This window comes from Caretta caretta, chromosome 3 (genome assembly GCF_965140235.1).
Source record: "Caretta caretta isolate rCarCar2 chromosome 3, rCarCar1.hap1, whole genome shotgun sequence".
Taxonomy (NCBI): domain Eukaryota; kingdom Metazoa; phylum Chordata; order Testudines; family Cheloniidae; genus Caretta; species Caretta caretta.
Window position 1 is genome coordinate 116,480,463 of NC_134208.1, and position 23,100 is coordinate 116,503,562.

The 23,100-nt window shown below is 41.2% G+C and overlaps 1 protein-coding gene and 1 long non-coding RNA gene across 14 annotated transcripts in view; one reads left to right on the forward strand and one right to left on the reverse strand.

The window, feature by feature from the left end:
* The window catches only part of SYNE1 (spectrin repeat containing nuclear envelope protein 1), a 499,708-nt gene that overhangs the window by 251,032 nt on the left and 225,576 nt on the right, over positions 1–23,100 (reverse strand). For all 13 annotated transcript variants that reach the window (XM_075126812.1, XM_075126813.1, XM_075126818.1 and 10 more), the window contains 12 exons: positions 20,509–20,667; positions 19,138–19,320; positions 15,689–15,790; positions 14,708–14,911; positions 13,048–13,255; positions 12,370–12,482; positions 11,448–11,653; positions 10,350–10,505; positions 8,780–9,071; positions 7,455–7,627; positions 4,496–4,805; positions 1,508–1,672 (listed from right to left, as the gene is read on the reverse strand). In XM_075126812.1, the coding sequence (XP_074982913.1) occupies positions 1,508–1,672; positions 4,496–4,805; positions 7,455–7,627; positions 8,780–9,071; positions 10,350–10,505; positions 11,448–11,653; positions 12,370–12,482; positions 13,048–13,255; positions 14,708–14,911; positions 15,689–15,790; positions 19,138–19,320; positions 20,509–20,667 (2,271 nt within the window). The remainder of the gene's footprint in view (positions 1–1,507; positions 1,673–4,495; positions 4,806–7,454; positions 7,628–8,779; positions 9,072–10,349; positions 10,506–11,447; positions 11,654–12,369; positions 12,483–13,047; positions 13,256–14,707; positions 14,912–15,688; positions 15,791–19,137; positions 19,321–20,508; positions 20,668–23,100) is intronic.
* LOC125634047 (uncharacterized) overlaps positions 1–23,100 on the forward strand; it is a 69,575-nt gene that overhangs the window by 5,692 nt on the left and 40,783 nt on the right. The window contains exon 3 of the long non-coding RNA XR_007355773.2: positions 11,495–11,571. This is a non-coding gene — a long non-coding RNA (uncharacterized LOC125634047). The remainder of the gene's footprint in view (positions 1–11,494; positions 11,572–23,100) is intronic.

A 23,100-nucleotide genomic window follows, 5' to 3' on the forward strand; every position in this document is an offset into this window, starting at 1 on the left:
TTTTAAGGACATACAAACAGAAATGTGAAGTGCAGGAGTGCTTTGCAATTCTGCCCATAATTTGTGATGCACCATTATTGGCTGCACAATTTCTTACTTTCCACGAGACAGCATGTTGTGTCATATTTTGATTTCATATATAAATATGAGATCACACGCTGTCATAGGAACAAGAAAAGACTATAACCTGGGGGGAATATAGCATGGAAGAAGCAGCTCTCTATATAGCCATCTATGTAGTATACAACCATAATATCAGTAGTATCTGAGTGCCTCCCAATCTTTCATGTATTTATCCTCTCAACAGCCCTGTAAGGTAGGGAAGAACTCTCCCCATTTTACAATTGGGGAACAGAGGCACATGATAGATTAAATGGCACAATAAGGCTATGACTGAGGTGGGAACTGAACTCAGGACTCTTTAGTGTCAGTCTGAAAACCTACCCACCAGACCAGCTTCCTACACTGTGCCGCAGTCTAAAACTCCTCTATGAACATCTGAAGTGAAATGTTTTGACAGCAAATATATGTGAACTCTGCTCTTATACTGCATGCAGGGATAGATAATTTGCTCTGGAGTGTATAAACACATAGAAGGTGACAGGCCCTCAGAGATTCAAGGGGGGCAGGGAATGTGCAAGGAGACTCCTTCACTGTACGGGTCCCATGCATCAGCACTTCCACAGTGCTTGGAGAAGTGCAGGGATCGGTCTCTCTGTGCACCCCAGGGCACACATTGCCCTAACAGAACAGGAAACGGTGTGGCAGAGGGTAAGGGCCCTGCCCTTGTCTCTGTTTCCTCTCCAAAAAGCTCTGCAGATGGGGCAGGCACACTCGGAGGACCAAGGTGGTGCAGCTTGTGTACTGGCCCATTAAGACAGTGGTTTTTAACCAGGGGTCCGCAAGCAGGTTTCAGGGGGTCCACCAAGCATGTCCAGTGTTAGACTCGCTAGGGCCCAGGGCAGAAAGCTGAAGCCCTGCTGCGCAGGATTGTAGCCCAAGCCCCAACACCCAGGCCTGAAGCTGAAGCCTGAGCAACTTAGCTTCCCGGTGCTCCCTGTGGTGTGGGGTCCAGGGCAATTGCCCTGCTTCTTACCACTTAATGCTGGCCCTGGATTTTATACTGAGAAAAACCGTTGTTGTGGCACAGGTGGGCTGTAGAGTTTTTATACCATGGGGGGGGGGGGCAGCTCAGAAAGAAAAAGGTTGAGAACCTTAGCATTAAGGCACAAGTCCTCTCTGAGCCCACTGATATGATGCTGCTGCTTCCAGTGTGGGCTTGTGACTAAAGACCTCAGTTTTGGTTTTACTTAAACCACAGGCACAGCAGCTGAGAACAGAGTTTGGCGTAGCAAGTGCACTCTCAGCTCAGTGAAAAGTAACAACCCATTTCAAACAAACAAAGGGAAACCAACATCTTTAGATCCCACAGCACTTCTAGCCATGTCCTGTTTCAGTGCTCAGGGACAAAGTTACAAGTAAAACCAGCCCAGTTGACTTTTCTTACATTAATTTTGGCTAGTTTTTTCCGTATGGCTGATGTATCTCCAGACGCATCTGACCAGCGGTGCAGCTCTTCCTTTGCAGAATGGAGCCAGTCTGTGAATTCGTGGATGGCATCAAGGTATAGCAAATGGTCCTTCACAATGTCTTCCACTTTCCTCATTTTCTCCTGTCAATCACATGGAAAACGGACTTATTTGTGCGCTTAAGGAGTAGCATAATCTTTGGTCTCTCCTCCCCTTCCATTTGCGGTGCTGTTTTGCACGCTGTTTGCAGGGCTGCTTCCAAAGTATTCTTTTTAATAATTGCCTTATAAGCTATCCATAGTAAAGAGCTATGTTTTGCCTGGTCCTCCCCTTCCCCATTGTGCCTCTGCCTTAAAGAAATACACAGTTTGGTTGAGGAGAGGAGAAACTAGCTTCCCCAAAATGCAGGAGGAGGGGAAAGAGTGAGAGAAAAGCCATGGCCCTGCTTCCCTTCTGCACCGGCCAATAGGGAGGCTGTAGGGAATGGGAGAATACTCAGTACATCCTTTTAAAGGATGGCAAAGCTGCTGCTGTGCTGAAGCAGTATGTGCTCCCTTGTAGACCTAGAGAGCATTCTGGTAGAGTGAGCAAAAGTTGCCAACTTTCACGCTGTAAATAAGCAACCTGGCTGTCACAATAAGCCAAAAAACAAGCTTATCCCATTTCACTGGCTGTAGTTTAGATGCACAGTCTGGCCTATCCTCCAAAGCACTTGCAACCCCTCCCAGCTTGGTGTCGTCCGCAAACTTTATAAGTGTACTCTCTGTGCCATTCTCTACATCACTGAGGAAGATATGGAATAGAACCGGACCCAGAACTGATCCCTGCGGGACCCCACTCGATATGCCCTTCCAGTTTGACTATGAACTACTGATAACTACTCTCTGGGAATGATTTTCTAGCCAGTTATTCACCCACCTTATAGTAGCTCCATCTAGGTTGTATTTCCCTAATTTGTTTATGAAAAAGTCATGCGAGACAGTATCAAAAGCCTTACTAAAGCCAAGATATACCATATAAAGGCTTTTGCATAGGCTTTTAGATTTTATATAGCCTTGCAGAATTCAATTTTTATTTATTTAAATTTTCACAGTTGGGCAAAATTCTGGTGTTTAAAGGATTTTTTATTTAAATTTTCAGTTGTGCGAAGTTACGGGGGTCAGACAATAACCATTTAAAAACAGTGGATGTTGAGATTTGTCAAGATAAAGCTTTTTAACCGTTAAAACACAAATTGTCAGCATCACATGTCAAAATATACAAAGTAAATATCCTTAAATCAAACTGTAACAAGTTCTCAGCCAGCATTTTTCTTATTTTTCCTATTTGTAAATTTCTATTATTATTGGTAGAAACATGTTTTCATTGGTTTGTGTGTGTCTGGTGAGTCTATCAACATTTACTAATAAGTATCTAATCCTTCCAAGCCTACACTTACGGAAAATGTTATACTGCCGGCCCCTCCTTATTAAATTGAGTAAATTCCAATTTGAGTACCTCTGCTGACTGCAACTGAGGCTTAATGGCATAGAGAGAGAGGTAGTCTCTCAGACAGGCAGGTCCCAACCCATTTAGGGTATACGGGGCAGAACTGAAACATATATAGGTTATTCACCTACCACTAAAAGCCCCTCAGGGATGAAACATGTCAGCTGTGCTGCAACTTTACATAGCTTCAGGCCAGGAAGGAAAAACAAAGAAATATTGTATCCAATAAGAAACTAGTTCTATGGCCTGCGTTACAGAGGAGGTCAGACTGGATGGTCACAGTGGTCCCTTTTGGCCTATAATGTAATCTAGACATTTATGAATCTATTGCTTACAATCCACCTTTGCCTCCAGGACACTGCAAGGAAGGTGGGGAAAAACAGAAGACCTCTGAAAATTTGTTCCAACACAAAAAAAATCCTTCCTGATCTAAAAACAGATGATTTGTCAGACCTGCATCACCTTAAAAAAAACACAGCTCCTATACTACACCTGAGGGAGGGCAGCTAGCAGGAGCAAGAGGCTTTTGAAAGGGCTTGGAAAGTATAAATATGATGGTGGGGAGGGGCATATAGGAGTAATTAGCTAACCTGGGTACCAATGGGAAGGTGGCAGACCAGAGGGAGGGTGAGCTCCCCCTTTGCCACATATGCCCCCTTGCACATACATACACACACACATGCACACACACTATTTGGGCACCTGGTTGCATCCCCTGCAGTCTGTCCAAGATCCCTCCCTCGGTGAGCTTGGGGAGGGACATTGGCACAAGGGGTCCAAGAACAAACAGTTTGTATCCTCTTTCCTCAGAGACCATAAAGATGTGCCCTACGACATGCCTAATATTCAGTGGCCCATAAAACAGATACTTTCATCTTCATCTTCTTTATAGATATGTGTTTTCTGTTCATTTAAGCAATTTGTTCTTCTCTCGTGCTTGTGTAAAACACCGCCCACCCCCCTTCTTTCCCATACATACACAAGTGAAACATGATGGAAATAAATGAAAAAGAAATAAAGTTTAAAAATAAAAAGGAGTTGCAGAAATATCATTGTACATAAGACCTCAAGCTTGAAATATATGGATCTTATTACTTGAAAGTCATAAATATTCCACCTGATAACCCTAATTTCCCAAGGGAAACAAATCATTGCATCCCAGTGAATTACAGCAAATTAAATTAGACGCTATCTTAATAACTGAAGTAAAAAAGCCAAGAAAAGTCCAACACCTACATGGCTTTTCATGCAAGTAAAATTATTGAAATTGAATATCAGGGCTGCCCTCCGATTATGTTTCAGCATAAATATGCAAGCAGTATATTATTTAGGATGTGATTCTTTAGTTGCCTTCTATGTTGATTTTACAGAAGTGTGTATAAATATTTTTATTACTTGAAATAGAACTGAAATCTTAGCACAAGCCTATTTATTAAAACAAGTATGTAAAAGTTTGCCTTCTCTTATGAGGCATTTACCTTGGCCACAGTGGTGATGTCACTAAACTGTGTTTTCAGTTCCTCTTCAGCTGCTTCCTTGATAGAAGCATCCTCAGTTTTCTCATATAGTTCCTTGGCCTGTTCAGTGAGTCGATGCAGGTCACTAGAGTGATCCTCTATATCAGAAACGATAGCCTGGAAGTGATCCAGTTGAGAAAACTTCTCTTTCAGACCAATCTGGGTCTGTAAAGGCTGTTCAATTTTGTGATCCACTGACTCCAACCACTGATCCAGCTGGCTTTTCCTCTCCAGATGGTCATTCCACTGGCTAATCACAGACTCCAAACAGCTTACATTAAAGACACAGACACAGATACACTACAGGTCAGAAGTCGTGCAGGCCTTAAGGAAAACCAATTAAGTGGCACTATAATACTCACCTGAGGAGCCCCATGTAATAAGTGCTACCAAAGACAGTGAGGGTTCTACAACCTAGCACATTGACAGATGCTGTTCACGAAAACATCATAAAAAGTAGTATTTTGTAAGAGTACAATTGCCTGAAATTCAACTGTGAAAATTTTCACAAACAAAAAATTTAAGAATTTCACACAGCCCTAGAACAGTGAAGTGCAATCAAAAAGTTTTCATTCACCATTTTACTGGTAAGGTGATATTACCTATTGTAGCCCAATTCCCTCTTCATAATTGTACTGAATACAGAAATTACACTTTGAAAAATTCTTCTAAGAAGGGTCTGAGAGATATTTCATATATTTTAGTGCAGAATACAAACAGAACCAGTAAATGTCTGATACCAGTAGCAATCTTTTAATCCACTGTACCTTTTCAAACTATCAATATTTTACTTACTGGTAAAATCCACCTTTTATAGTTCTTATAGTACACGTGTATCATACATTTAGAATACATGTCCTCTTCCAGATCTTTTCTGGATCTCTCTTTAGCAAAACTGACTCTTTCCATTTATCAGTTCAAACTGTTGCTATTTCAGACTTCTTCCCTATCACCTGAGCTATTACAGTAAAAGCTGTTTTATCCAGCATGTTGTAGGAATGGGGGAAGCTGGTAAGAGAAAAATGCCAATTAACTAAGAGGGAGGGAGTTTGGGTGTGGGTGGGTGCGGGGCTTGGGACGCAGGAGGGGGTGTGGGGCGCCGGTTCTGGGAGGGAGTTTGGGTGTGGGAGGGGGCTTGGGGTAGGAGGTTGGGATGCGGGAGGGGCCTCGGGGTGCCGGATCCGGGGGCGCTCACGTCCGGCAGCTCCCCGCAAGCGGCAACCTGTCCCGTCTGCTCCAAGGCAGAGGCACGGCGGGCACTCTGTATGCTGCCTCCCCAGCTTTCATTTGCCACAGTTCCCCGCCAATGGGAGCTGTGGAGCTACCACTTGGGGTGGGGCAGGGGCAGCATGCAGAGCCGCCTGTTATAGTCTTGGCCTTTACAACCACAGTCAACCTGTGGAACTCCTTGCCAGAGGATGTTGTGAAGGCCAAGACAATAACAGGGTTCAAAAAAGAACTAGATAAATTCATGGAAGATAGGTCCATCAGTGGCTATTAGCCAGCATGGGCAGGCATGCAAAACCATGCTCTGCAGTGTCCCTAGCCTCTGTTTTCCAGAAGCTGGGTGTCGACAACAGGGGATGGATCACTTGAGGATTTTCTGCTCCGTTCCTTCCCTCTGAAGCACCTGGCATTGGCCACTATCAGAAAACAGGACACTCAGCTAGATGGATCATTGATCTGACCCAGTATGGCCGTTCTTATGTAAGGGTATGTCTACACTACGAAATTAGGTCGAATTTATAGAAGTCGGTTTTTTAGAAATCGGTTTTATATATTCGAGTGTGTGTGTCCCCACAGAAAATGCTCTAAGTGCATTAAGTGCATTAACTCGGCGGAGTGCTTCCACAGTACCGAGGCAAGCGTCGACTTCCAGAGTGTTGCAGTGTGGGTAGCTATCCCACAGTTCCCGCAGTCTCCGGAAATGAGATTCAAAAGTTCGCGGTTCTTTTCCTGTCTACCTGGCCAGTGCATCTGAGTTGAGAGTGCTGTCCAGAGCGGTCACAACAGAACACTCTGGGATAGCTCCCGGAGGCCAATACCGTCGAATTGTGTCCACAGTTCCCCAAATTCGACCCGGCAAGGCCGATTTAAGCACTAATCCACTTGTCAGGGTGGAGTAAGGAAATAGATTTTAAGAGCCCTTTAAGTCGAAAAAAAGGGCTTCATCGTGTGGATGGGTGCAGGTTTACATCGATTTAACGCTGCTAAATTCGACCTAAAGTCCTAGTGTAGACCAGGGCTAAAAGACCAGGATTTCACCCCAAGTTTATGTCAGTTGGAGCCGGCATAAACTGGGGTGAATTTAGTCACACAATCAAAGTGAAAATTTAGATAAACTTTGTCATTGTAAACTTCCGCACACATCTCTATTGGAGTTGTGGAATGGGGTTGGGGGAAGTGCTAATAAATGAGATACTTGGGTAACATTGACAAACTTCAGACAAGGAAGTGTTCTGCAGGTTTCACATGAAACTCCAATGTACATTAATCCTGACTCCTGAATAAAAAAACAGCCCTCCTCTCAAAACAATAATAAAAAGTGCACCAGTTCAGTAATTATTTAAAAACTGACAACTTTTGACTACTCAGTCCTAGTCCTCTCAGACTACCAAGCACACTGAATTGTGAGAGTTTTCTTATTGAGGGAAGTATTTTTGCAGTGACCAGTTTACACTGAACTCTGAACTCAAGCAGCGGAACCACAACACTGCCTTTCTCCGTATTTTTTCTCAGATAAGCACTTCTAAATTACATTTCATTCTGGGCCAGATTCTGCCAGCATTAGTCACTTCGAGCAGCACATTACATTTCAAGTATTCATCAGCGGAACTACTTGCTGTGTAAGGTACTTATCACTGGGAGAAAGGATGTCAGAATCTGGCCCTACGTTTAAAGAAAGTTAAAGTGAGTTTACCTCTGACAGCTCATTGAAGTGCTGATGATATCATTCCATACATCCTTTAACGTTTGTAACTGGGTCTGTATCATCTTCTGCCCTTCCTCATTACTGCTTCTAAGGGCCTGTTCACCTTTACCAATGGCCATGTTCAACTTAACTTCACCTTCACCTTTCATTAAAAGGATCTCCTGTGCAACAAAAAGGATCACATGTATCAAATCCAACCAGCCAGAAAACATAAAGGAAACCTCCAAACGCTACTCCTCTAGCAATATTCACCATTGTAATTTAGTTGATTTACCCCTTCTGAACCATACTCCTGTGCATCCCTACTCAGCCTGGACCATACTTGCTCAGGACTGCCTCTATGTAAGTTTGAAACCTTCCTTCTTTCACCAAGAAAAGTTGCTTGCTCCAATGAAAAATATTACTTCACCCATTTCATCTCTCCATTTATATTTATGCAGAAGTGCTGTAGCAGCAAAGCATAAAGCCATACAAGTGCCACCTGGTGCCTCCTAAGGCATTTGCCTATTTTGCAGCAGCTAATCATAGAATCATAAAAGATTAGGGTTGAAAGAGACCTCAGGAGGTCATCTAGTTCAATCCCCGGCTCAAAGCAGGACCAACACCAACTAAATCATCCCAGCCAAGACTTTGTCAAGCCAGGCCTTAAAAATCTCTAAGGATGGAGATTCCACCACTTCCCTAAGTAACCCATTCCAGTGCTTCACCACCCTCCTGGTGAAATAGTGTTTCCTAATATCCAACCTAGACCTCCCACACTGCAACTTGAGACCATTGCTTCTTGTTCTGTCATATTCCACCACTGAGAACAGCCCAGCTCCATCGTCTTTGGAACCCCCCTTCAGGTAGTTGAAGGCTGCTATCAAATCCCCCCATCACTCTTCTCTTCTGCAGACTAAATAACCCCAGTTCCCTCAGCCTCTCCTCATTAAGTCACGTGCCCCACCCCCCTAATCATTTTCGTTGCCCTCCGCTGGACTCTCTTCAATTTGTCCACATCCCTTCTGTAGTGGGGGGACCAAAACTGGATGTGATACTCCAGGTGTAGCCTCACCAGTGCCAAATAGAGGGAATAATCACTTCCCTCAATCGGCTGGCAACGCTCCTGCTAATACAGCCCAATATGCCGTTGGCCTTCTTGGCAACGAGGGCACACTGCTGACTCATATCCAGCTTCTCGTCCACTGTAATCCCCAGGTCCTTTTCTGCAGCTAATGAATAGCTTAAGCCCCTAAGCTGTGTGAGTGTGGCATGAATTAAACTCCAATGCAATTTTGACCTGATGCGCTAGCTCATGTAGCCCGGTGCTTTACCTGAATTTGCATCAGCCGCCTCTCTAATGTTGTTTTGCTGCCAACAGTGCTCTCTGCAGAAGCCAGCTTATCTTGAACATCTTTCACCCAGGACCACATACTCTGTAGTGCTTCCGCCAAGGCTTGATGCTCCTGGAGTGCAACCTGACATGTTCGCAACTTCTCCTTGACAGTTTTGACTAGGTTTTGATAGCTGGTAAGGTTTTGCGAAGCCAGACGTACTTCCCTCCCAGCACCGTGTCCTTCTTCATTTAAAGCTTGTGCCCTCTGGGAAAGTTTAGCAAAGGATTCTCTAAAAGAAAGATTTGAGATTGACATTTAAATTTAGAAACCACTTGAACTGTTATTGCTATAGTGAGGATGGAAAATTACTTAATGCTGCCAACATAACCAAGTTTGACTGCAGTCAGACAACTCATGGTTGCTGGAAAAGTTATCTGAACAAAGCCAAATTTGAGTGTATAATATCAGACTTATATATTGATGTAAAGTAACATAAATAACATTAATGAGGGTCTACACTCTTGCGTTAAGAATAACTGTTTGATGCCAACAGTAATCAAGCTAAAAGCAGAGATCAGCACATTCTAATTTTATTTCCCATTACATCCACCTCTACTGATATTGCCAATTCCCTCTCCAACAGGTAATCTATCTTAAATATTTATCTGGCTCCCATTACAGTAGTATCAGAGCACTTCAGAACCTGCGAGGTAGGGAAGTATCATTATCCCCATTTAATGACTGGGGAAATCAAGACACAGGAAAGCAGAGCTAAGTGACTTGCCCAAGGTCACATAGGAAGTCTGTGCAGAACAGAAAACTGAATCCAGGTCTCCCAAGTCCTAAACCACTGGATCATTCTCCCTCTTGTTCCTGTATGTACTATGTTCAAGTCACATCAGACAAAAACCCTGCTGGAACAGCCACAGATGGATGAGGATTGAGTAAGTGCCTTCTTTTAGTATACTGTGAGGTTTAGCAAAACAATTGAATAATATTTTTTTCTACCTTTTCCAACAAACTATAAAATGTTTGCACAACTACACAGTATACTAAAAATGGCAATTACCTCGTCATCCACTGGCTGATTCCCAACGCAAGTAGGATTCCATGGCTGAGAGGCTTCATGGGCACAGTGTGTGGCAGGCAGCATATGAGCGTGCAATCCAAGTGGAACTGGATGCCATGGGGCAAAAGCAAGAAAACAAAACTTTTTAATGGACAATGTGATGACTATTACTATTAGCGTGACTTTTGGGGGACATCTAAACCATATTGCTAAAGCTGAGGATGCTGCGCTCTAATGCTGTGCAGATCATCTTTACTAACAAAGTTACCTCAACTTCCCCTTAAATAGAAATGAGCCTAAGCCGTTAAGTTTGGATCCAGATTCAAATTTCCCCCAAATCTGGAGCTGTTTGGACAGAGCCTCTTGTAAGCTGTTCCTTTGACACACTGCATCCTCCAGCACTTCTCTCTCATACTACCAGTCCGTTCATTTAACTATGGCTGAACAGAAGGAAAAAAGAACGCTGACAACAGGACATTAGAAAACGTGTTTTTATACCTTGCAGCCAGTAATTCTTCAAGAAAATTTTCCACTTTCTGCACCTCATTTTTCTTCTCTGGGATGTGCTGTTTGCTCTCTCCTAGTGCTTCAGTACATATTCTTTCCTCCATTTCCCGGATCCACAGGGCCAGTTTCTTGTGCTGATCCTCAAAGCTACGGAACAGAAAAATATCCCTTCAAAAGCAATTCCTAGGTGTGCAAAGATACTATTGAGTTTATACGGTATAATGCATATCCAGTAGAGTAGAAAAGCAGGCTGGATACCACTTGAACTTTTAGTGAATGAGAGCTCCACACACAGCATACTTCTGCAGTGACAACTAGTCTAAAAATATTCAGCAGGGCTCTAAAAATGTTCAGCAAGATCATGGGAATTACGGCGGGAAAAGAACCTTCCAAAATTTAAGGTGACAGTGCTTGTATTTATTACGTTCTATATTCAGTAAAGATAAGGAGGCTAAAAAAAATAGTCTCTCCAAATCTTGCTTGTAATTAAAATTTAACCCAAGTTTGTTTTTAAAAGATGTCTAAAATTAGGCTCTTAAGATCAAACGTAAGCACATAAACAAGTGGCCAGATTTTAAAAAGTATTGTGCACCCAATGAGGTTAACAGGAGTTTCTGGATGATCAGCACTTCTGAAAAATAAGGCCATGCATTTAGGAGTCTACTTTAGTTTCCTATTTTTGAAAATCTTACTTTAATGCACATGCAGGCACACATGAAATTTCCATCTGATCTCATCTTGCTGTTTCATCCAACTACCCACTAATACTCTTCCTGTTACTTTAGCAGTAAACATATTCTGAGCTAATAAATACCTTAAAGCCTTTGGCTTTTGAGTTTGTTTAATCTAACATACAAAGCCCAATTGTTTTTCCAAAATTATTAGCACAGAGATGATTCTCTGAACTTCTCTCCAGAGGAGGGGGTGAACAGGCCCATAGTTATTACTTCTTTAACTGCAAGTTTTAATCTCAAATCATCATCTATATCCCCACAGTCTGAAAATTTCAGCATCCAGTGTAGTGCCCCACCTCTAAGCCATTTTATAATAAAATTCTGCAGAGCATCTGGTTCTGTTGCAATAACCCACCTTCCCAGTTCTGAGGCACAGTCTTCCAGAGCCTCTTTATCTTTCAGGCATTGTTTCAGGAACCCCTGGAAGTCCTGGTGTGACTTTGCTATCTGCTCCTGGATACTGCTCACAACTGGTTTGGGTAAGTAAGCATACACATTTTCTCCTTGCGTGGAGACAGCATCTAGTTTGTTCTGTCCCTCACTAATCGAGTCCAACACTCTCTGTGTGAGAAAAGAGTACAGTTTAAACTAGCAGGATTAGCCAATAGCTAAGGAAGCACTGTATACACTAGAGATGGCCAGACTTCCCCAAGAAGTTCAGCAGTGGAACTGATTACAACTGGACCATTTTATTAAAATCTATGATGGACAGAATGGACAATTCCTGTCTGTTCCCAGTACATCCCCAGCCCTTTCTGCCTGTTTTATGTAATCTCCAAGACTATGGGCAGACATTTTAGGGATTAGGGTTATTTACAAGAATTGGAGCAGCTTTTGCCCTGTTTGTGCTCTTTTCCATGACAAATCAGATCAAGGAAGTCCTAATACTGTAAATCATAGTATTGTATATCTCAAGGAGGGAGTGAGCAATAAAGTGTGAAAGAGTGGGAAGAAGAAAGATATTGTAGGGAAAGATAGGAAAGGGGTAAGGGACAGAGTGAGAGGAAGACAGAGACAAAGGAGAAAATAGGATATAGAAATGTGCAGAGAGGAAGGAAGAAGGGTTTTAACAGAACAAAAAATCCGACAAGCTGAAATACATTTGGTTGACATCTTTTGGATACGGTACAGTAATTTATTGCTATTTGGAGCCATTTTTATATTTTCTTTCTAGAAAAAAATGGATTTGTCAGATTTCTGTAGATATAAATTAGATAAGACATGGATGCAAATTACCAAAAGGAGCTAATTATCACGTCTTGATTTGATAACTCTACCTGCAAATCATGCAGCTTTGCTTCTATGGCTTTGCTGTCCCCAGACCTATCAGATGACTCTTTTACTGCTTCCTTCATACCTGAAAACCACTCCTGGAATTCCTGCATAGAAGCTTTTAAAAAGAAACAGAAGATAGGAATAAGTTTCCAAAAAAGGCATTTTACACTTGTACAATCCAAAATACCAGTGCAGATATCTCATCATCTCTCGTTAGGTGCCTGATCCAAAGCCTGTTGGAGCTAAATGAAAGACCCTTATTGACTTCAATGGCCTTTGCAACAGGCACCATGAGACTGTCCTTGGTGACAGACTATACAGAGCATTTGAGTGCTATAAAGAGATGTTTTATAACAAGGGGGATTAAAATGGGACTAAGTGGAAGACGAGAAACATAGGAGGATTTCATCAGGGAAGGCCTAATTGGAACTCCTGTCATGAGGACTGCATGTATTAAATGAGGTTGAATTTTGTTTTTGTAAACCCTTCAGTTTGCAACAGACATTGAAACTAGCATTTGGTGAAAGCACTTTTAGGAAAGTCTCTATACAAGAACAAGAGTGTAACTATAAATGATGTCAACGGAAACTTTTCACCAACACTCTCTGGCAGAATCTTCTGAGGCAGTCTGATTCATGGCTGCGGTCTACCAGCTCATCTTAACAGGCACTCAGACTCACTGAGGACGTGTTTCTCCAGGGAGTCCTGCATGCTGGCCTGCGTTCTGGAACACAGTTGGGTCACAGCTTCGTACTTCTGTATCAATGAAGTGACAGTGCAACCCAGAGTCTCCAGTTCCACTGTGTGGTACTTGCGGCACAAGCTATTGAGGTTCTCCCGAGTCGAATCGATGCTGCTCTGCTGGACCTGAAGCTCTTTTTGTGTTTCCTAAAAGACGAGACTGCATCATCAGTGCGACATGCCCAGCTAAACAAAACAGCTGCCTATTTCCTCTACTTTCCTGCTCTGCTGCCCTTCATCCAGTCACTTGTTGCAGCTACCGAGAGCACTCTGCAGCAAGGAATTTGTGGAGGGAATTGAGGAACAGGGTACTAGATTATACAATTTCCTGATATTTCCCAACTGAAATGGCTCCTAGAGAATGTCAAATCAGCACAGAAAAATGGAACTTTTTAGCATTCACCACTGTCAATTTTTTTAAAATATATTTTTCAAAGTGCAACTGAAAATAATGTTTATTTGCAGTCAACAATGAGGGTTCATTTGGGGTACAATAGAGCTGTGTGGAGAAAGATAATTCCATTAATGGAGGATTTTGATATTTCAAAGTTTGGTTTCATTCTGCTTTGGAACAAAAAAAACATTTTTTTGGACATTTTCCATTAAATGAGATCGAGCTCCAGGGCAGTCCATCTGGTGGGCAGCCCCAGAGCTATGGACCCCAGAAGCACTGGGTTCTCTGACATCTGTTGATGAGGAGCCAGGCGGGCAAGCTGGCAGGAAACCAGATCAGTTTTTGATCAAAACCTGCCTGGCTGACAGGGTTCCATTGACCCCAGCCTGTGTCCCATCAGAACTTTATAGAAATCAAACCATCTCTGGAAAACATTTCTATTTTGACAAACTGGCAAATTCCAGAAAAAAAAGTTTTACTGGCATTTTTCTGCCCAGTTTAAAGGTACATTAGGAAAGCAATGTGAGTTTGGGAGAGAGGGGGAGGATCATTAGCATTGCCTTTATCCATCTGGGGAACAGCATACAAAGCTAAATTTATATCAAAGCTGAAGTTGAGAGTGGCTGTTTCATCAGACTTGCCATTTATTTACACCACAAAAACCTCCATGCTTTTTGTCACAATATGGCCAGGCGTGGTAGTCAGCATTCACAGAGTCTAGGATTTACATAGCAGAGGTGCTGCAGGTGGCAACTGAGGTGCATTAGGATAGAACCTAATATTATGCTGAGTTCTACCCGAGCTCTTAATCTCTTAATTGCATGAGCTCCATATTCACAACAATTAGAAAGACAAAAAACAGGATAGCAAATATTCTAAAGCAATGACTGAAAACAGTTTGATGAAACAACATTAGTTCCTGTCACAATAAAGACACTGCTATTCATTTCATTTCTCCAAAAGCTTTGCAATACAATGAGAAAAAATGAAGATCAGTAATGCTGTTCACTTCTTTAACAATATGACAGACGGTTCTTCATTGATATCCTAAAGCATAAAAATGGATAGTTTTAAACTGATCAGATTAAAATTAACATGTACATTTTAATACATTGACAGCCATTATGACCAATCAGGTAAAACTATGCTAGAATTAAATACAGTAGCCACTATGCAATAGAAAGTATATCTTCTGTAACCCTTACCTTCACTTTACCTAGACTCTTGGGATCCTGGTTACAAGCACAGTTTAACAGTGACTCTTCTACTTTTCTGAGCCAGTCTGTCATGTGATCTATAAACTTTAGTATCTGCATCTTCTGAGTACTGAAATCTTCCAGTGTCTCTTTTGCTGTCTCAGACATTTCTTTGGCATGTTCCAATTTTTGCCTTAAATCTGCTTCTAGGAACTAAAATAAAAATTTCATACATTAGAGCACTACAGTGAATCACTTGGGCCTAGTATTATAACTAATGGGCAGTTCACATGGTATAACAAATGGAGAAAAGGAAAAGTGGGATGTGAGGCCCCCTTTTTTTCTCGCTCTCTTTTTATGTGAATGGCTACAAATATTTAAAGTAAATGAAAATGGCAGGCACTGAGCATGAAATCCTGGCTCCACTGAAGTCAATGCAATTTTTGTCTCTGACTTCAATAGAGCCAGAATTTAATCCTGAATGAATGGCTATCCAACTCCGAGAAAATTAAAAAGTTAGTCTCCCTCTCTGAGATTCAACATTGGAGTCATTAAAAAAAATGAGTCTTCATCTGAATCAGACCCCCAAAGTAACAAAAAACAGTAAATGGGGATTCGAGGTTCCTGTTTTGGCCAATTTCTAATAATATTTGGCTTGATGCACAGATTTGAATCCAATGTGCTGTTTCTTGGTTTTGTAAAGTAGGCCAACATAATTACCCATATGCTCCACTGCAACACTACCTTTCAAATAAGAAGCTATCTCTAAATTCAGATGGCGGCAAGTGCTTATAAAACTTCAACCCCTCTGTATTCTACAATATTCTTGTTCAGAAACAGTGTCAGTAACTATTTCAGAACTCTCTCAATAGGAAGAAAAATTAGCAAAATACTGGCAAGTGTAATATGTTCCCCCAAATATAAAGGCTATACAGAAGGAGCACAATTTCAGAAGGATACAGATTGTGATGAGTGACAGCTATATCTTACCTGAAGATCTGCAGGTGACTCTTGACTATTGGTCAGTTCTTTGAGATCTGAAACTTTTGAACTAAGCTGCTCCAACTTCTGTCCTTTATTTATAACTTGAGACTGAAAAAGAGCATGTAGTAAATATTTTATACTGATCATTAAAGAGCTGAATGAAGTTGTAGGTAGGTGCTCAGTAGAAAGAAAGAAAGAAAGAAAGAAAGAAAGAAAGAAAGAAAGAAAGAAAGAAAGAAAGAAAGAAAGTGTTTAGCTATTCAAACAAAGTTAAACATTATTATCTCTCGGTTTTCTTGTCTCACAAAAATACTTCACTTCTTTCCTTTTTTATATTAAGTTCAGACATTTTCTTCTTCACTAAAAAAACCACACACGGCTCATTTTAAAGTTTAAAATGTTTAACAGCTTGAGTCTCTGAAAAGTGGCTCAGTAAAAATGGGAATGCCTTTGTTTATGAGACTGGAAAAATTTACTATGGTCATTAGGTTCCACTTAATGGAATGCAGAGTATAATGCACAACCCTCTGTTTTTTATTACAGAGAACTGAGCTCTGAAAAAAACTCAAATGCAGAACTAAATTCTGTGTTGAAAAGAGAGCTGAAATTCACTGACATGTCAGGATCTCTAGTTTACTGTATACATTTCAATGAAAATTCTGGAGAAACATTTTATCCGTTAACATTACAGAGAAAGCTCATAACTTTCACTTTGTAATTTTCTGAGATCTGAAATACTAAAAGTTCTGATACAAATATGTATGCTATTGCAGGGAACATTAAATTAACACAGATCTCATTGATTAGAAGAGGCACATTAAGGGCTAAATTGTGGCATTGAGGTGCTGCAGAACCACCCCATCAGAAATTCCAGGAGGCATTGTGCTTCAGGGATGCACAATGCCTTCCAGTGCTCCTGAGACATGCAGCTGCTGAGGCACTTGCAAATTAGGTGCAGTGTGTGCTTCTCTCTGTGCTGAGACTTCTCTATTGGCTGGTCCAGACCGGCGGGCGGGGGCGTAATGGGCTACACCCGTGCCCCCTCCTCTCTCCTTTGCAGAAGCCCATGCAGAGTAGTGGTAGCTGTGCAGAATCTTTGCATTACCTGAGTGTAAAGACATCCACTGTATTCAGCTCCTATACAGTCCTTGAACACCTGTATTGTCCCTTGCACACCTGAGGCCTGGGCACAGTCTGGTTCTATGCAAAACCAGACTGTTTTACACCAATTTGTTTGGCTGGTCCCAGTGAGAAATGGACACAATGGAATACAGTTTTAATTTAATCAAAGCAAATATGTTCCCTTTGAAGCATTCCATACTATTTACCTGTATTACTAATACAAACTCATTATCTGTTTCATTGACGATCACTATTTTTAAATTAATTCCAGAGGAAGTAGGATAAGCCCATTCCTCAATGGACCTGCTATATATTTTGGACACAACACTATTCTCATAAAAACCCATAGCAAGAGAGTGCTGTATACCACAGTTCCGTCACTATTCTAGGATTTAGAGTCTAATACAGTGGCTCTCAAACTTTATTGGTTCACATACCACCTTCTTAGAAAATTGTTGAGAAGTGAACTGATGAACCATCAAGCTCATATACCTATGGTCACATACCAGAATTTGGGAATCTCTGGTCTAATGTATTAAATCAACTCTTGTTTAACAGCCCATTCTAGACAAAAGGTAAAAGTATTGCATTAGAGTATTATTAATGAATGAGAATCTGATGTAATTATTGTTAATGCAGGGTAATCACAGTGTCACAGAAATGAAGTACTAGTGAACTTCAACACTGGATCCACCACCTGCTGTGTGACTAAGGCATAGCGCTAATAAAGTAATGAAACATTCCAGATATACAGAGAGATTTACCATGGAGTGAGATCTGCAAGAAAGGGTGCTGCAAGGAATCAACAGCAAAAGGGATATGAGGCACTCTTAAACCAGTTTAAGAGTGTCCACATAAGTGGGCTTGCTCTTATGTTAGTAAACTAGTTTCTGAACATACTGTGTGAAATCAGACCAAGCCCAAATAATTTGCCCTTTACTCTTCAGCAGACCACATACTAACAGACAGTCTCAGAAAGAAGGTGAGATATATCTATTAGATTTTTACATTCTCCCTAATGAGGTGCTATGTTTGGTAATAGTGTAACGGAACAAAAGATCAAAAAGGCAGATTCTCAGCTGATGTATATTGGCATAATTTCACAAAAAGAAAAGGAGTACTTGTAGCACCTTAGAGACTAACCAATTTATTTGAGCATAAGCTTTCGTGAGCTAGACAGGCCAGTCCTTGCCTACAGACAGCCCCGCAACCTGAAGCAAATACTCACCAACAACCACATACCACACAACAGAACCACTAACCCAGGAACTTATCCTTGCAACAAAGCCCGTTGCCAATTGTGCCCACATATCTATTCAGGAGACACCATCACAGGGCCTAATAACATCAGCCACACTATCAGAGGCTCGTTCACCTGCACATCCACCAATGTGATATATGCCATCATGTGCCAGCAATGCCCCTCTGCCATGTACATTGGTCAAACTGGACAGTCTCTACGTAAAAGAATAAATGGACACAAATCAGATGTCAAGAATTATAACATTCATAAACCAGTCGGAGAACACTTCAATCTCTCTGGTCACGCAATCACAGACATGAAGGTCGCTATCTTAAAACAAAAAAACTTCAAATCCAGACTCCAGCGAGAAACTGCTGAATTGGAATTCATTTGCAAATTGGATCCTATTAATTTAGGCTTAAATAGAGACTGGGAGTGGCTAAGTCATTATGCAAGGTAGCCTGTTTCCTCTTGTTTTTTCCTACCCCCCCCCCAGATGTTCTGGTTTAACTTGGATTTAAACTTGGAGAGTGGTCAGTTTAGATGAGCTATTACCAGCAGGAGAGTGAGTTTGTGTGTGTATGGGGGTGGGGGGGATGTGAAAAAACCTGGATTTATGCAGGAAATAGCCCGACTTGATTATGTAAAGAGTTGTCACTTTGGATGGGCTAGCACCAGCAGGAGAGTGAATTTGTGTGTGGGGGTGGAGGGTGAGAAAACCTGGATTTGTGCTGGAAATGGCCCACCTGATGATCACTTTAGATAAGCTATTACCAGCAGGACAGTGGGGTGGGAGGAGGTATTGTTTCATATTCTCTGTGTATATATAAAGTCTGCTGCAGTTTCCACGGTATGCATCTGATGAAGTGAGCTGTAGCTCACGAAAGCTCATGCTCAAATAAATTGGTTAGTCTCTAAGGTGCTACAAGTACTCCTTTTCTTTTTGCGAATACAGACTAACACGGCTGTTACTCTGAAACCTGGCATAATTTCACTTACTTCTGTGAAGCTATGCCGATTTAAACCATCTGAGACTCTGATTAAAGCATTTCAAACATTTATATCTTTTTTTTTTTTTTTTGGTAAGCACCTGAAATTCCTTTAGGAAGGCCTCCATTTTCTGGCTGCTGTTCAGGTTGCTGATGCCTTCATTCAGCTGAGAGATGGCATTACTGCACCATGTATCAATTTCATCTCCAATGGTGAGCACATCATCCCACAGAGACACGCTTACACTCAACTTTTCTACACTGTCTTCAGTCCTCTCTGACACCTGTTGGAGAGGAACAGATATCCATATCCTTAACAATTAATTTCATATTTCTTTAAGCTTGAGTCAATTGCAAGAAAAGTAGCTCAGAAACAACTGGAAAACCTAACCTCAGGTCTCTTGTTTTACAAACAGAAACACATTCAGAATAGCAAGACGTTACTATCTGCATTTTAGGTTTATATATTGTAAAACTGACATAAACCAGTACATGCCAATGCCTCTGAATGTGTATACTTTGACTGGGGAAAGAGTTGCAAGAGGAATTAGATGAATAAATGTCCATTGACTTTAAAATGTGTTATATTGCTAGAACCCCACCCAACACTGAAAATTAACCTTAGAGCCAATTTTTATGCATCAAAACTAGTTCAGTAATAGTGAGGGATGAAATGGGTCCAAAAAACACAAGTCTCAAACCAAATGTGAACCTTCGTTTAGTTTAACTCTCTGCATACATACACTCCCCCTACACACACACACACACACACTCCCCTTCCCAGCTTCCCTTCTTTGACTCCAAATAAGCATCATACCTTTGCTTAAACCCATCTAGGGACCTCAAATGGCTTAGCAGTCTCAGCTAAATAGGCTGCAGTTTTGAAAACTCATGAGGTTTGCAACAAACTTGGGGTCAGGAGGTAAGCAGGGAGCAGTCCACCATGCACGCTGATGAATTTCTCATCTGAGCAAACCCCAAATATATGATACAAGAACAGAAAAGACAGCTCACTAAGAGCTTCAGAAGGATTTTAAACCATAAAGGGATTTGCACATAAAGTTCTATAGATATGAAATTTTAAAATATTATGTTTCATAATATACGAGGGGCCACATACTCAGCTGGTGTAAATTAGTGTACCTGCATTGACTTTAATGGAGCCTTACTGATTTACAGCAGATGAGGATCTGGTCCAAATTTACACATATTTCAGTTACCATCAGAAGTGTGCACTTTTTTAAGATCTAGCAAATGTACTTGATATATGTTGAGTACATACTGTAGATACAAACCAACCCCAGAATACTCATGATTTAGCCCTCTGAGATTTACTCCAAAGTCACCTTTAGTAAAAAAAAAAAAAAAAAAAAAGTATTTTCAGTTCCTAAGAGAAGCCCAGACATTGCAACGTATTCTCGGACTGTAAACTGAATCTGCCGTATAAGGAAAACATCATTCATTGTCCTTACATCCAGCCATTTGTCCACAGTACTGTTCATATCTGTTTTCACCAGTATGGGATCAAAGTTATGAATTCTCTTCAGCTCTGCTAGCAAGTGTTTTCCTTTATTAGTGAAGGCATCCAGCTCTTCCTGTCTGTCGTTTAGTTCATTCTTGACAGCTTCATGCTGTAAACATAAATGTTTGTTTAATGCAGTCATAAATAAATAAATAAATAAATACATACATAAAAATCCATCTCCCCAGCCATCCACCTCTAGAGACCTAAAGTCACTGAACATATGGAATGTGTTTTCTAGTTATTCTAGTTTCTTGCTAACAGTTGTAAGTACATGAGTGGTTATGCAATAAGAGTTTATGGGCCTATTACAGGACAGAGTGGGTGAGGTTCTTTGGCCTGTGATGAGCAGAAGGTCAGACTAGATCAGGGGTTCTCAAATTGGGGGTCGTGACCTCTCAGAGGGTCACAAGGTTATTACGTGGGGGGTCACGAGCTGTTAGCCTCCACCCCCAAATCCCACCTCACCTCCAGCATTTATAATACTGTTAAATATAAAAAAGTGTTTTTAATTTATAAGGGGGGGGTCGCACTCATAGGTTTGCTGTGTGGAAGGGGTCACAATACAAAAGTTTGAGAACCACTGGACTAGATGATCATGATGGCCCCATCTGGCCATAAAGTCTATGAGTGGGAGTGACAAGATCTGGGTTGTTTTCCCACTCTGCAATAACTTGCTGTGGGAACTTGGGCTAATAATTTACAAACTTTCCAAGCCGCCATTTCCCCACCTGTAAAATGGGGATAACAGAAACATATAACAGTCATGCTGCATAATTCAGTAATGTTTGAAAAGTGCTTTGAGAGCCTCAGACAGATGTGCACGCAGAATGTGCTGCATGTGAGGGTTGATGCATGCTGGCATAGCTGTATGAGGGATCTTGCAAACTCCTGCATACGTTCTTCTGGCCAATGTTGTCAGGAGGTCATAGTCATAAGGCTTATGTTAAAAAATGTTACCTGCAATATCAAAATAAACTAAATAGAAATAAAAGAAATCCTTTGTAAAATAGGCGTAGCACTATGGACTAAAAGTCTTTCATGCAAGAATTTGTGAAGTTATAATTCAGAGAACTTTAACAGGATGATTATCTGAATTATAATTCCAGATATTATGATTTTATAAAACATAGCCCATAAAGAGGCATGTTTTAATACTATGTGTTTTATGGTGCAGACTACTGAATATTAATGACAATTTTGCAATATACCCACTACAGGCTTCCCATCAAAATTAACATTTTCTAATAAGAACATAAGAATGGCCATACTGGGTCAGACCAAAGGTCCATCCAGCCCAGTATCCTGTCTACCTACAGTGGCCAATGCCAGATGCCCAGAGGGAGTGAACCTAACAGGTAATGATCAAGTGATCTCTCTCCTGCCATCCATCTCCACCCTCTGACAAACGGAGGCTAGAGACACCATTCCTTACCCATCCTGGCTAATAGCCATTAAAGGACTTAACCTCCATGGATTTATCCAGTTCTCTTTTAAACCCTGTTATAGTCCTAGCCTTCACAACTTCCTCAGGCAAGGAGTTCCACAGGTTGACTGTGTGCTGAGTGAAGAAGAACTTCCTTTTATTTGTTTTAAACCTGCTACCCATTCATTTCATTTGGTGGCCCCAAGTTCTTATATTATGGGAACAAATAAATAACTTTTCCATATGAACTTTCTCCACACCACTCATGATTTTATATACCTGTATCATATCCCCCCGCGTCTCCTCTTTTCCAAGCTGAAAAATCCTAGCCTCTTTCATCTCTCCTCATATGGGACCCGTTCCAAACCCCTAATCATTTTAGTTACCCTTTTCTAAACCTTTTCCAATGCTAGTATATCTTTTATGAGATGAGGGGACCACATCTGTACATAGTATTCAAGATGTGGGCGTACCATGGATTTATATAAAGGCAATAAGATATTCTCCGTCTTATTCTCTATCCCTTTTTTATGATTCCTAACATCCTGTTTGCTTTTCTGACGGCCGCTGCACACTGCGTGGACGTCTTCAGAGAACTATCTACGATGACTCCAAGATCTTTCTCCTGATTAGTTGTAGCTAAATTAGCACCCATCATATTGTATGTATAGTTGGGGTTATTTTTTCCAATGTGTATTACTTTCCATTTATCCACATTAAATTTCATTTGCCATTTTGTTGCCCAATCACTTTGTTTTGTGAGATCTTTTTGAAGTTCTTCACAGTCTGCTTTGGTCTTAACTATCTTGAGCAGTTTAGTATCATCTGCAAACTTTGCCACCTCACTGTTTACCCCTTTCTCCAGATCATTTATGAATAAGTTGAATAGGATTGGTCCTAGGACTGACCCTTGGGGAACACCACAAGTTACCCCTCTCCATTCTGAAAATTTACTGAATTTAAATTTAATGAATGGAGAGAGTTTAACTCAGAACTTACTCTCAAGATGTGCTGGGGCTTCAGAGTGACTTTAGGCCAGCAGAATTTGGAAATGTAATAAATGTAATTCATGAAGTGTATAGACCATAGGGAACCAAAGTCCTTGACCCTCTTCCG